The 12,984-nt window shown below is 42.9% G+C and overlaps 1 protein-coding gene across 16 annotated transcripts in view; it reads left to right on the top strand.

Moving 5' to 3' along the window:
* Positions 1 to 12,984, top strand: part of RUBCN (rubicon autophagy regulator) — a 75,007-nt gene that overhangs the window by 19,506 nt on the left and 42,517 nt on the right. For 13 of the 16 annotated variants that reach the window (XM_077487628.1, XM_077487622.1, XM_077487635.1 and 10 more), the window contains 4 exons: positions 1,940 to 2,096; positions 8,382 to 8,488; positions 9,943 to 10,102; positions 10,425 to 10,886. In XM_077487628.1, coding sequence (XP_077343754.1) covers positions 1,940 to 2,096; positions 8,382 to 8,488; positions 9,943 to 10,102; positions 10,425 to 10,886 — 886 coding nt within the window. Of the gene's footprint in view, positions 1 to 10; positions 594 to 1,939; positions 2,097 to 8,381; positions 8,489 to 9,942; positions 10,103 to 10,424; positions 10,887 to 12,984 lie in introns of those variants that run through there. The other 3 variants (XM_077487631.1, XM_077487623.1, XM_077487632.1) reach the window with 2 other exon arrangements.

The raw sequence follows: 12,984 nt of genomic DNA, 5'->3' as shown, positions 1-12,984 counted from the left end.
CTGAATTGAAATTTGATGTCAACAGTAGGTGTAATACGTGTTTTTCAGTGATGAAGAACCTGGTGTCATATAGTTGGTGTCAGGGTGTTGGTGCTGAAAAGGAAACCGGTTGTGTGTAAATAAAAGGAAAGTGTGTCCCCCATACACCTCTTAACCCCTAACATAATTTGACTATAGGCCACTCTGAACACTTTCCTCTTTGCCTGACCCCCTAAATGAAAAGCTTTATCCCCCTTGCATGTAAAACCTTGACCTAGCCTTAAATCTTAACATGGCCCTTAAGACTTAAAGCTAAACTCTGGGCAAATATAAAAGCTACTCTGAGCGGGTGCTCCCTTTTTACTGCACGGGTTAATTGCTTGTTTTTTCCTGCAACCTGCCGAAGTTGCTTCTCTTTGGCGCTCCGCCCGTCTGTTGTAGTCTGACCTTCTCCTGTACAGTGAAGGGCGGTTCTCTACCCAGACGTTGGAGAGAAGGAAAAGCACCGCCTGCCATGGGAGCGAAGGAGAAGATAAGTAAAACTTCAGTTTAATTTTAACCCAAGCAAAAATGAGCATTTAACTTTCCAGTGCAGGAGGAGCCCCACTGCAAGAGTGAGTTCAGCTTTCACCCTAAGGCCCTTATCCCAACTTTCTGGTGCCTTGTTCTGGATTACTGTACACTAAGTGCACCTCAACACTCAGATGATTCCTATTTGTGCATTGTGGTGTGCTGAAATACACATTCCCTTAGATGTGTTAGGGTACTATTCGGTGCATACATAGGTGTGACGCCAACCTTAATCTCTACCTTAACCTATCCCTGAAAATGTGAGCCCTTGGAAACAGCCCGACCATGCACATATGCTGATTGTAAGGGCTCTGTAGGTATGGCTGTTTAGTGATCAGGTGACCTTTGATGCTTTATGCTGTTGAGTTTCCAGCACAGCAATACGGCTTCCTCTCCAGTTTTGGCAAAGGGAAAGTGACCTCACATCCATTTAGTCACTCCTGGGCGTCCTCTGTGGAGGTTCACTTTGCGCACTGTGCGAAGTTGTGATTGGTGGTCCTATTGATTCACTTGGTCGTCCCGAGGCCAGAGAGAGGGTTCCTCCGTTTTTGTCTGTTTTATACATACCCGTTGTGTCTGGGATATGCAATTTGGACATTGTATGATATATAGTTTACTATTTTTCTGTTACTGTCTTATGTAAATCACGCACACCCCTGATGAAGAGAATTTATGCAAGATCTCGAAATGCGTTGTTTTTTTTTTCTATGTCCACTGCAACATGCTGTAATACAGTGGAGTTTAGGTGAAATGCATGAGACATAGGAACAAATATTGTATTTAATTGTGTCCCTTAAGATATTTTTTGTAAATATATGAATATTGTATTGCTTATGGCAATTTGTATGTGCTGATATCATTTTAGTATTATTATTAAAAATTATATGTTTTTTATTATATCTTGTACACTTTTTTGGCCTCTCAGCCCATTTAACAGTCCTTATCCCAGAGGAGACAGTTTGGTTTTCAATTAGCCCTGAAAATGTAACCCTTAACACATGAACTTTGAAACCTAACAATGAACTCCCTAAAATGGAATTCTAACGCTAACCTTTAACCCCCTGGCCTTATTCCTAACCTTCACCTATAAAAACCAAGTTATTCACTTTAGGATCCAAGTTTACATTCTTATGATCAGTTGATCTATTCCTGCTCCTGAATTGGTGCTGTGACCACCCAGTATCTGTGGCAAAGAAAATAAAAAATCTCTTGAGATGCTGAACTAAGCGAATATGTTGGTGGGGCTACCCTTCATCTCCTATACTATAATGTTGTTGCAGCATTACACACAATTTTGAATACATTATGACAGACACAATAAAAAATTATTATGCTTTATTGAGGTGTTGTGTTTTTTTTTATTATTCCATTTCTGTACTGTTCCTTTTAGTTCCTGCGCTTCTGTGAGAGCAATCAGAGGAACGGCGACGGCTCCAGCGAGGACAATGGAAAATTGTGGTTACAGCACAGTCTCCAATTCCACAGCCTCTCAGCTCAGCTAAAGTCCCTGCTTGGGAACAAACAGTACACCAAGAAGTTCTATTCAGGTACTGACATCCTACATGCTGTATATACAGAGAGATTATACACTATGAGGCTGGTTTAAAAAAGGATTTGAGAATGTTCATACAATAAATAGTGTTAAAGGCTAAGTTCACCTTTTAGTAATATACAGCATGTTACTAATGCGGTAGTCCCGCTCACCCCCCTGATCCCTCACTGTAACAGTGGGGGGGATCCTCTCCTTGCACACACTGTCACCCGAGAATGGGTATGTATAAGCATCTTCCTTTCACAGGGTAGTTAGAATAGGAATTAGAGGAGGTGGGGGAAGGATGAGGGGAGGGGGAAGCAGGTTTAAGCTTGGTTAGTAATAGCCTGGAATTGCACTATTTTACTTCATACCATTAAAGTGGTCGTAAACCCTTACAACACACTTTGACCTACAGGTAAGCCTAGATTAAGGCTTACCTGTAGGTCTAAGAAATATCTCCTAAACCTACACGGTTTAGGAGATCTTTGCCGAAAGACAGGCACCGCTGTCTATGGCGCATGCACCATAGACAGCATCGCGCAGGCGCACTGAGTGCGCTGCAGTTAACGGCGATATGCCGCGAGTGGCGGCTTCCGTGTGCATGCTCGGGAGTGACGTCACCGCGGCTCCGATGAATGACAGCGCTGGAGCAGCGAGACCCACCAAGAAGATGGAGGCTTCGGACTACAGGGGACAGCGGTGACTTCGCTGGCTCCTGTGTCAGGTAAGTGACACATAATGGACTACTATGCAATGCATAGTAGCCCATTATGCTTTACCTTTGCAGGAAATCAAACCCATCAGGGTTTACTTCCTCTTTAAAAGATGGCATCTCTAGCAGTCTTTAATATATGGACATAAAGTAGCAAGAGAAAAACTCACCCAAGCTCTACTGCTATATAATATAGTTGGTGTGTAGAGTAGTCGGTGCTCTGGCTAATTAAGCTCACACAAGATCCATAGAAAGTACAAGCCGGCAACTCGACAGCTTCTCCGTAGAAAATATTTATTTAAGCATTGCAGCAGTAACATCCTCCAAAAATACTGACTCCTTTCGGCCTTAGGCCTTCATCAAAAGCTTTTGATGATGGCCTAAGGCCGAAACACGGCCTTAAATATTTTCTATGGAGAAGCTCTCTAGTTGCCATCCTTTAGGCCCCTTTCACACTGGGGCGGTTTTCAGGCACCTTTCACTCCAGTGTGAAAGCCGGAGGGCTCTCACACTGGAGCGGTGCGCTAGCAGGACTGTGAAAAAAGTCCTGCTAGCCGCATCTTTGGGGTGGTGAAAGGAGCGGTGTAGTCACCGCTCCTACCCATTGAAATCAATGGGGCAGCGCGGCTATACCGCCGGCAAATCGCTATTGGCCGTAGACTGCCGCTAAAACGACAGTAAAGCGCCGCTAAAAATAGCGGCACTTTGCCGCCGACGCCCGCACCGCCCCAGTGTGAAAGGGGCCTTATTTTCTATAAAGTGGGCATGCAATTAATGTAACCAAGTATGGAGTGAAATGTTCTTTCTCTGCTTAGTAAAGGTCTAATAACATGTTTCTGAAATTAAAGTGTCATTATTTGCAGTGATTTGACACCAGAACATGAAATCAAAGTATTTGGTTTAATCGGTATACTGTAGCCCTTTAACCACTTCTCGCCCCATGACGTCATATGACATTGTGGACTTTGAGGGGAAATATATGGGTGATGCCTGCAGCTACATGCATTTTCCAGATATCTTCTTTTTCAGCCAGTATTCTCTACAATGTAAAATACACCCTAGTAACTTATTAGCCGCTGGATGGCTTTTACAGGCAGCAAGAGGGGATGTGCCCCTCCCATCACCCATCGGCGCCTTTCCGGGCTCTCCCTTGTGATTGTGAAGCCAGAAATCTATTCAGACAGTGGAGCCAGGTTACCACAGAGATGGCTGAGGACTGGTTGGTCCACAGCCATCTCTATGACCCTGGGAGGCAGGAAGCAATGTCATGAAGTCACTTCGAGATCTGGCAGATAATGTAAACCATGTACATTAGCGTACATCATGGGACATAGAGGACCATAGTAATTACTATGTGGGTATATAGGCACCTTCAGGTGATGGACACTGGTATACCCAATACAGGAAGTTCACTCCCTATATAACCCCTCCTCCTTCCAAGAGTATCTCAGTTTTTTCGCCAGTGTCTAAGGTGTTGGTCATGAGTGAAGATGTGCTCTGAAGATCTCCAAAGCTGGAGGGATCCCTGCTGGATTTAAACAGCCTCCATAGACCGGATCCATTCAAAGTGCCACTGAGGCCAAGGTGGATGGTACCCGGGCCTCGTATACGACATACCTTTAGTACGTTGCTTCTTAGTCAGCTCAGAAGTCCCAGCTAAACAGCAGTGTGGTCTCAGCAAGCCGGGGGGGGGGGATTCCTCATCCAGAACAGTTCCCCCCTGGGGGAAGGGAGGTACAACAGTAGCCTGTATCCCCCCCCCCCCCCCCCCTCGCAGGGTGCAGCGACGGCTTCATATGCTGAGTTTTCTTTTTCCTCACAGAAGTTTTTCAAAACTTCCCCACCTCCCAGCCCTCCCGCTCAAAGAGTGTATCAATTGCCATCCGCGCGTGCATGAACTAGGGTTAATTATACAGAGGGGGAGACGTGCGTGATTGACGGAGGGGGCGCGGCGCCACACCCCCTCTGTAAGTCCGCGAGGAGCACACGGCGCAGGCGCTGGGGAAAAGAGACAGACGCTCACAGCTAACAGCTGGAGTCAGAACGTAGAAGCGTTTGGGGGCACGAAAGGTTGATGCAGGCATTTCTTGACAGGAAATAACATTTACAGCAACACTAAAACTGAACTTTATTAGCGTTGTATTTTGCTAGACTATTTGCATGTGCATTTACTTAATGCCTTTTTTTTTGTGCTCAGCACTATGGTTCCAAAAATAAGACACCACAAAGGTACCAAAAATTCCACCCCCAGGCACTGGGAACTCCAGTCATGCCCCCGCACTGTCATCCTCTCCTGAGACAGATATGACGAGCCAGGGTGAGTCATTGGGACCAATTGGTGGTGCAGCTGCTTCTCACATCTCAGCCCCGGTATACGTAACTGAAGATCCAATCCGACAGTCCAACAGCTGTGGCTTATATCAAATCACCAAGGGGGGACTAAGGATCATGCAGCTCAGAGAGTGGGGAACCATATTCTAGCTTGGGCGGAAAAGGATGTTCCTTGCTTATTGGCAGTCTTATTCCGGGAATAGAGAAGTGGCATGCAGACTAGGTAAGTCGCCAGCAGTTGTTCCCCTGCATTTTACTTTCACTTTTGAAGTTGACGGAGCTTCTCACAGTGTCGGGGATCGGGCTCATCTGACAGCCCTGATCCCACGGCACACTGGTTGCCAAAGGGAAAACCAGGCGGGCCAGACTTTGGACATACCTGCCTAAGTCCTTCTGACAAGGAAGCTGGTGTTCTTGGTTGCTATATCCTCAGGAAGAAGGGTTTCGGAATTGGCTGCTCTTTCTTGTAAACAGCCATACTTTATTATTCATGAGGACAGAGTGGTGTTACGCCCTCGTTCAAGTTTTTTGCCAAAAGTGGTCTCAGGTTTTCACCTGAACCAAGATATTGTCCTGCCATGTTTTTTCCAAAACCGTGTTCCAGGGAAGAGTAGTCACTACATTGTCTTGATGTGGTGAGAGCGGTCAAAGTCTATTTAAAGACGACTGCTCAGATTCGGAAGACTGATGTCTTATTTGTTCTGCCCGAAGGTCCTAAGAAAGGACAGGCAGCGTCAAAATCCACTGTCGCTAAGTGGATTTGGCAGGTTATAATTCAGACTTTTAAGGGATAAGATTCCATCTTTTCAAGTCAAAGCGCACTCTACCAGAGCCGTTAGTGCTTCTTGGGCAGTGCGTCACCAGGCCTCCATGGCTCAGATCTGTAAGGCCGCAACCTGGTCTTCGGTACATACATTCACCAAGTTTTATCAGGTGAATGTGAGGAGGCATGAGGATATCACCTTTGGGCGCAGTGTACTGCAGGCAGCAGTATAAATCCTAAAGTCTAGGGGTACCCTATAGGTTATCTCTTCCCCCCCCAAAAAAGCATTGCAATGGGACGTTCCACATCATAATTACTATGGTGTTCTGTGTATAGGATTTTTATAACAGCTTACCTGTAAAATGCTTTTCTTGGAGTACATCATGGGACATAGAGGTCCCTCCTCTCTTTTTGGTGTTTAGGTATATTGCTTTGCTGCAAAAATACTCCTGGAAGGAGGAGGGGTTAAATAGGGAGTGAACTTCTTGTATTGGGTATACCAGTGTCCAGGTGCCTATATAACCACATAGTAATTATTATGGTGCTCTGTGTCCCATGATGTAATTCAAGAAAAGGATTTTACAGGTAAGCTGTTATAAATACCCAATTTTTTCCCCTAGAAAGCGGAGATCAATGTGGGTTTTTTTTCTGGATCTCCTGTTTTCCAGGGTAGAAGAGTATAGACCCCAGATCTCTACATAATGTGTGATGCATTATTTCTATCACAAGGGATGTTTACATTTCTTCTGATAGGAATGAATAAAAAAAAAATATATATATATATATTTTTCTTTGGTGAATGACTACGGGTACTCATTTTTCCCACTTTTTTTTAATTTTTTTTTTTTATTGAGGGCAATGTTAAAAAAACAAACAAAAAACTCAGCTGTCAGCAGGGGACCTCGCTGACAAGTCATCCATTGTTAAGGACGCTCCTTAACATACCACTAAATGGCATCTAAAATTGCAGCTAAACCACTGAACAGCTGCTTGGGGAAACTCACAGTGAAAATGGAGAGGAAATTCGCACCAGACATGTGTGGACCTAGCCTAAAACATGACGTGGGTTAATGGCAGGATTACCAGGTTAAAGTAAAGAAGAAAAGTTTGAAAAAAAATAATGAATGCAGCCCCCATATTCAAGGACTGGTAAGGTGCAGTACATTAAATTTTTGTTTTTGGGTTTATATACACTTTAATATCTAAAGCATCGGGCAACTTGAGAATGTCATAGTTACATAGTTAGTCAGGTTGAAAAAAGACACAAGTCCATCTAAATCTAGTTCAACCATATAAATAAGAAAAATAATATCAAACAATCCCATATACACAATCCTATACCTACAGTTGATCCAGAGGAAGGTGAAAAACCCCAGCAAAGCATGATCCAATTTGCTACATGGGGAAAAAATGCCTTCCTAACCCCCAAGAGGCAAAGAGATTTTTACCTGGATCAACTTTACCTATAAGTGTTAGTACCCAGTTATATTATGTACACTTAGGAAATAATCCAGGCCTTTCTTAAAGCAATCTACTGAGCTGGCCAGAACCACCTCTGAAGGGTGTCTATTCCACATTTTCACAGCTCTTACGGTGAAGAAACCTTTCCGTAATTGGAAATTAAATCTCTCTTCCTCTAGGCATAAAGAGTGCCCCCTTGTCCTCTGTGTTGACCGTAAAGTGAATAACTCAAAACCAAGTTCACTGTGGACCCCTTATATATTTGTACATGTTGATCATATCCCCCCCTTAATCTCCTCTTCTCAAGAATAGATTCAGTTCCTTTTAACATTTTCTCATAGCTGAGCTGCTCCATGCCTTATCAGTTTGGTTGCCCTTCACTGCACTTTCTCCAGTTCCCCGATATCCTTTTTGAGAACTGGTGCCCAAAACTGAACTGCATATTCTAAATGAGGTCTTACTAATGATTTGTACAGGGGCAAAATGATCTTTCTCGCATTGGGAACCGCAGCTTGGTGTGAATGTTCTTATTGAGCTTCTGATCTACTAAAACCCCCAGATCCTTGTCCACTGTGGATCCCCCCAGTTGTACTCCCCCTAGTATGTATGATGCAGGCATATTCTTAGCCCCCGAGTGCATAACTTTATATTTATCAACATTAAACCTCATCTGCCACATAGTCACCCAATCAGACAGTGCATTGAGGTAATCGTGATGGTGCCTATAAAAATTGCAACTTGTCTCATGTCCGTGCACCTCCACTGTGTTTTATCGTTGTGTTTTTTTTTTTTTTTTTTTTAAACAACATTTTTATTAAGTATATCAAACAAGTGCAATTCAGCTTGTGCAAAATATCATGTACATGAATATACATTTCTATGGAAAGAACAATGATCTTTCCAGGAAAATTAGTCACATAAGTCATAGTTAAACTAAGACAAATCTGGATGTAATACTATCAACATTCGGTGAATTTAAGAAATGATGTAACCGGTACAAAACAAACAACTGTGTTTTGTCTCTATTACAGATACAGCCTTCCTGTTGAGTGACAGATATGTAACAGCCATGTTCCAGTGCTTGGAGGCAGTGGAGCAAAATAACCCCAGGTTATTGGCCCAGATAGACACATCTGTGGTGAGTTAATCTTAACGGCCTGTCTAGCTATATATATTTCAGTTGTATTAGCTGGCTGCTTGCCTGGAGTTTGTATTTACTTATTTCTTAAGGGCTATCAAAAATGCAAGGAAAGTAGGTTATATAGTTTCCAATGGCATAGTTCACAGCAGTGTGGTCCATTCCAGGGCATTCCCGTTCCAGGCTTGTTCACGCCATACGTACATGACAACTGATGGAAAGAAAAGCCAACATCAGTTTCCATCAGTTTTCTTGCGTGTCAGTTATGTGCCCTGTTCACACCAATGTTAATGTCATGTCAGTTTTTTTTTTTTTTTGCTGTGCAGAAAAAAATTTGCTCGTGATACCGGTGTTGTTGTGTGAAGAGGGCACATGGAGAACAATTTTTTTTTTTTTTTATTTTTTTTTTTTTTTTTTGTGCCCTTGCAGAATGCGTGCAGAAAAACTGACGTCTCTGCACCATGGTGTCATTGAGGCATCCAGAAAAAAAGTAGAACATGCTGCATTTTTCCTGCACTGGACTGTACTGGAATGCGGTAAATTGCATCAAAAAACGCATTGGAGTGCATAAAAAATGTGTAAAAATGCACTGGGCCCCAGTACAATTAAAGGGGAAAAAAATGGGCAAAAAGAGGAAAATAAGCATTCCGAAAATGCATCAGAAACGCACATGCAGAAACGGATCCGGAACGAATCTTGAGTGCAGTGTTTGTGTTGTAAACCAACTCTCAAGGCTTCATTAGTGTGGAGCAGTAATAAGTGGTTGAGCCCCTCTTGTATACATGCTGTGATGCTTCAGCACAAAATGATTCCCCATGTGATCTGTGGTAGGCAGTACCGCTGGTGAAAGCAACATATTTAAGTGAATTGGGCCGCATCCACAAGCCATATGTTAGACTCTTGATTGCAGCATGGTATTTACATTTAGAAAGCCTGTTGTGCTGTAAAAAAACAAACAGGCATTCAGGAGGCTGCAGTATCACTCCCTTGAATGCCTTTCAACTGCACCTGCACCACTCTCTGAAAAGTGATCTGCCATGGTTAACTGCTTTTCAAAGAGGCACACAGGTGTAAAGGAACAATAACTGACATTGCTGACACCTGTTGAAGCTGCTTAATAATATATGCAAACACTGTTAGATTTCTATACTATAGTTTTTCATGTCAGTATTGTAAATTTTAATCAAATCGTCAGCATTAATAGATTATGCATTGTCATGATCTTCCATTCTGTATGGCTTCAGTGATACAAAAAAATGTGCAGGTAGTAAAAATGTTTCCGGTGACAATACATACAATTGTATAGCAAAACCATACAGCAATAACTAGAAGTCCTAGAAAAGAGGGCTTTACTCGTATAAGTACACAGCCTGCAGGAATGTAAGGGTTTTTATTTTTTTATTTTAATTGAAATTAACTTCTTATGTATTGTGTTTTTTCTTTTCTTTTTCCAGCTTGCTGGCAAGAGAGAGTTCACGGTTTCCGGAAAGAGTTTAAGTCTGAATGCTCTACCTGTTACACCATTCATCCCCTACACGGGGAGTCCAAACCATTCCATGTATAACAGCCTGCATGGTCCAGCCACTCTTCCCAGCAATGGTATGAGTTATGAGGGTGAGGCATTCACTGATGTCAATGGACCAGATGACTCTGTTGTGAGGAATGTAGCAGCAAACACTTATAGTCTTTGCTTGTGACCTGTAACTGCTGTGTTGGAAGCCCAAAAAAAAAAAAGTCGCACAGTAGCAAGCCCAAACATGGTTTATTACTTAATAGCCTGTTTTCATTGCTGGATATGTAAGTGAACGCTAGCTTACATAGTGTAATGCGATCAATGACAAAAAAAAGCTGAATTGAGAGTCAGCATAATATGATATCTTTGGTAATTTATTTTGAAATATTTAATCATTTAGTATTTTTTTTTTTTTTTTTTCAGACCTGGGCTCCAGCTTGGTTGATCAGCAAAATAATGTTTGTAAAGTGAGTGTATCTTTGCCCGTGAACGAGTCCAATCTTGCCATCCATGACTTGTCGCCTCATGAACCATTTTCTCCTGTTAGCGAAATGAGTATTAGCACGTTAACCAGCCACAGTGAAGAGACTGTTAGCCCAGATGACCCTCCGAGTGAGGCAGATGATGGTCCTGAGTACCTGGCTATTGGAAACATGAGCCGCAGAGCATCGACCCAGAGCAGTAGCAGCTCAAATCTCTTCACTGGTTCTCAACCGCCGGATACGCCTGTTCAGACAACACCGGTTATCCCCAGCCTGTCTCTGCTCTCTGTCCCACGCCGCTCCAGCTTTTCAGAGGGGCAGATCGGTAACTTGCCAAAGCATATCAAAAAGAGTCACATGCGCTCACATTCTGACACCAATGTGACTATTGCGAAAAATCAAGGTAAAAACTTTCATTTATTAGTTTTGTCTTCAGCACAGGACTGTTTTGATGTTTGTGTGGCTTGTTGATATGCTGGGGGAGATTTACTAAAACTGGAGAAGGCTAAATCTGGTGCAGCTCTGCATGGTAACCAATTCGCTTCTAACTTCAGCTTGTTCAATTAAAAAAAAAAGGAAACCGATTGGTTTCTATGCCACCAGATTTTGCACTCTCCAGTCTTAGTAAATCAACTCCAACGTGTCTCTAGAGCTGATGGATGCATAATTAGTTAAAATCTTCCATCCCCAATCCATCCTCCCCACCACTGTGATCTTTCAGTGCAACAGGGGTTAAAAGAGCCAAGGGACTAGTAAATCAACCCCACTATAGTCAAAATTGTAAAATACAGCCAACTTAAAGCTGAATTCTGGAAATAAAAAATATACATACATACATACATACACACACACTGCCATTGTTAACTGCTTGTTAAAGTGTTACTAAACCCACATCATACAAAAACTATAAATGCTGTATTGCAGCATTTCATACTCACTCATTCACTAAGAGATTTGTTTTCTGTATAATGCAAAAAACCTGGTTGATCCTGCTATCCTCCTTAACTACCTTCTTTCCAAGTCCCCAGTGCAACTCTGGATTTTGCAACTGTGATGGCAACTCTGCACATGCTCAGTTTTCAGTGAGTTTCTATGCTGAGCATTTCCTCCCTATCGCATCTGAGCTACCCATGCGATTATAAAGTCACACGTGGACGTATACACAGTGGTAAATGACAGCTCCCTCCCTCCTCCATGCCCACTAACAAGCTAGACACAATAGGGGTGGGATGTAGATTAATGGTGGCTTTACCTCCCTCCTGTTCTAAGACACAGGCTGGAGGGACATGCCACAGCCTGTGACTGGCAGAAATCTGCCCACACCATGTTATTGCCAAAAAATAATAAAGATTTGATTAATAAATATATATAATAATATAATATATTTGTAAGTCCATTAAAAACAGTTTAAAGAGGAAGTAAACCCTGATGAGTTTACTTCCTCTTTCATTCCCTGCAAAGGCAAAGCATAATGGACTACTATGCATTGCATAGTAGCCCATTATGTGTCACTTACCTGACACAGGAGCCAGCGATGTCACCACTGTCCCCTGTAGTCCGTCACATCCATATTCTCGGCGGGGTCTCGCAGCACCGCCGCTGTCATTCGGCGAAGCCGCGATGACGTCACTCCCGCGCATGCGCACGGGAGCCAAGACGCGCGGCATTGTGCGGCATCTACGTTATCGAGGATGCCACGCTCAGTCCGCCTGCGCGCCGCTGTCTACGCATCTTTAGGCTTACCTGTAGGTCAAAGTGGTTTGTAAGGGTTTACAACCACTTTAATGATCTTAATATTTATTTTTACTCTGTATTCAAAAGGCTGTTTTTTTCTTATTATTATTTTGAACATGTGACCAGCAGCAGAGGACTAGAGGCTTCTCTTGCTTATTTTTCCCTGCAGACACTGGGAAAGATCTGGGTCATGTGACAGCTGTATATCGATTAGGAAAAAGGTACTTAGATTTTTTTTTTTTTTTTTTTTTTTATATTAAAATATTTACAGCGCCATCATCCATATACAGAAATAGAAGGGACAATCTAAATTAATCAGTACGTGTTTAGTATCACTTTAAATCTAGAGATGAAAGTTGTAATTCCTTGCTCTGGCATGTTTCTACCATCAGTGGGATCCTTCTCCCCAAATCCTCTCCTCTTCAGTGCTGCAGCTGGTGGATGCACTCTGATGTCATCTCATACAATGCAGGATACAATGCAAGACCAGTAGTGCTGCATTGCAGGTGAGAATGACAAGGGCCTGCCCCCAACCATAAGCACCGGGGAGGAAAATAAATAGAGGCAGAAGCTTGCTGGAGCAAAGAATACACATTACAGCTTTTTCCTCTACCCCTAGACTTAACAAGCAGTTACCTTTGCAATTCCATGAGTGGATTTCACTACAAGGGTACTTTGTTTACAAAAGTCCTGGAGCTCAGGTAATAATGAGGCTGGGTTCACACTGTGTGCAGCGTGGCTTGCAGCAGGGGGTCCGGTGCGTCCCT

This window comes from Lithobates pipiens, unplaced genomic scaffold (genome assembly GCF_037356315.1).
Source record: "Lithobates pipiens isolate NorthernLeopardFrog02 unplaced genomic scaffold, aLitPip1_a1.2 Scaffold_18, whole genome shotgun sequence".
NCBI classification, from domain to species: Eukaryota; Metazoa; Chordata; class Amphibia; order Anura; family Ranidae; genus Lithobates; species Lithobates pipiens.
Note: the sequence above shows the minus strand (reverse complement) of the source record. Positions and strands in the feature narration are given on the sequence as shown.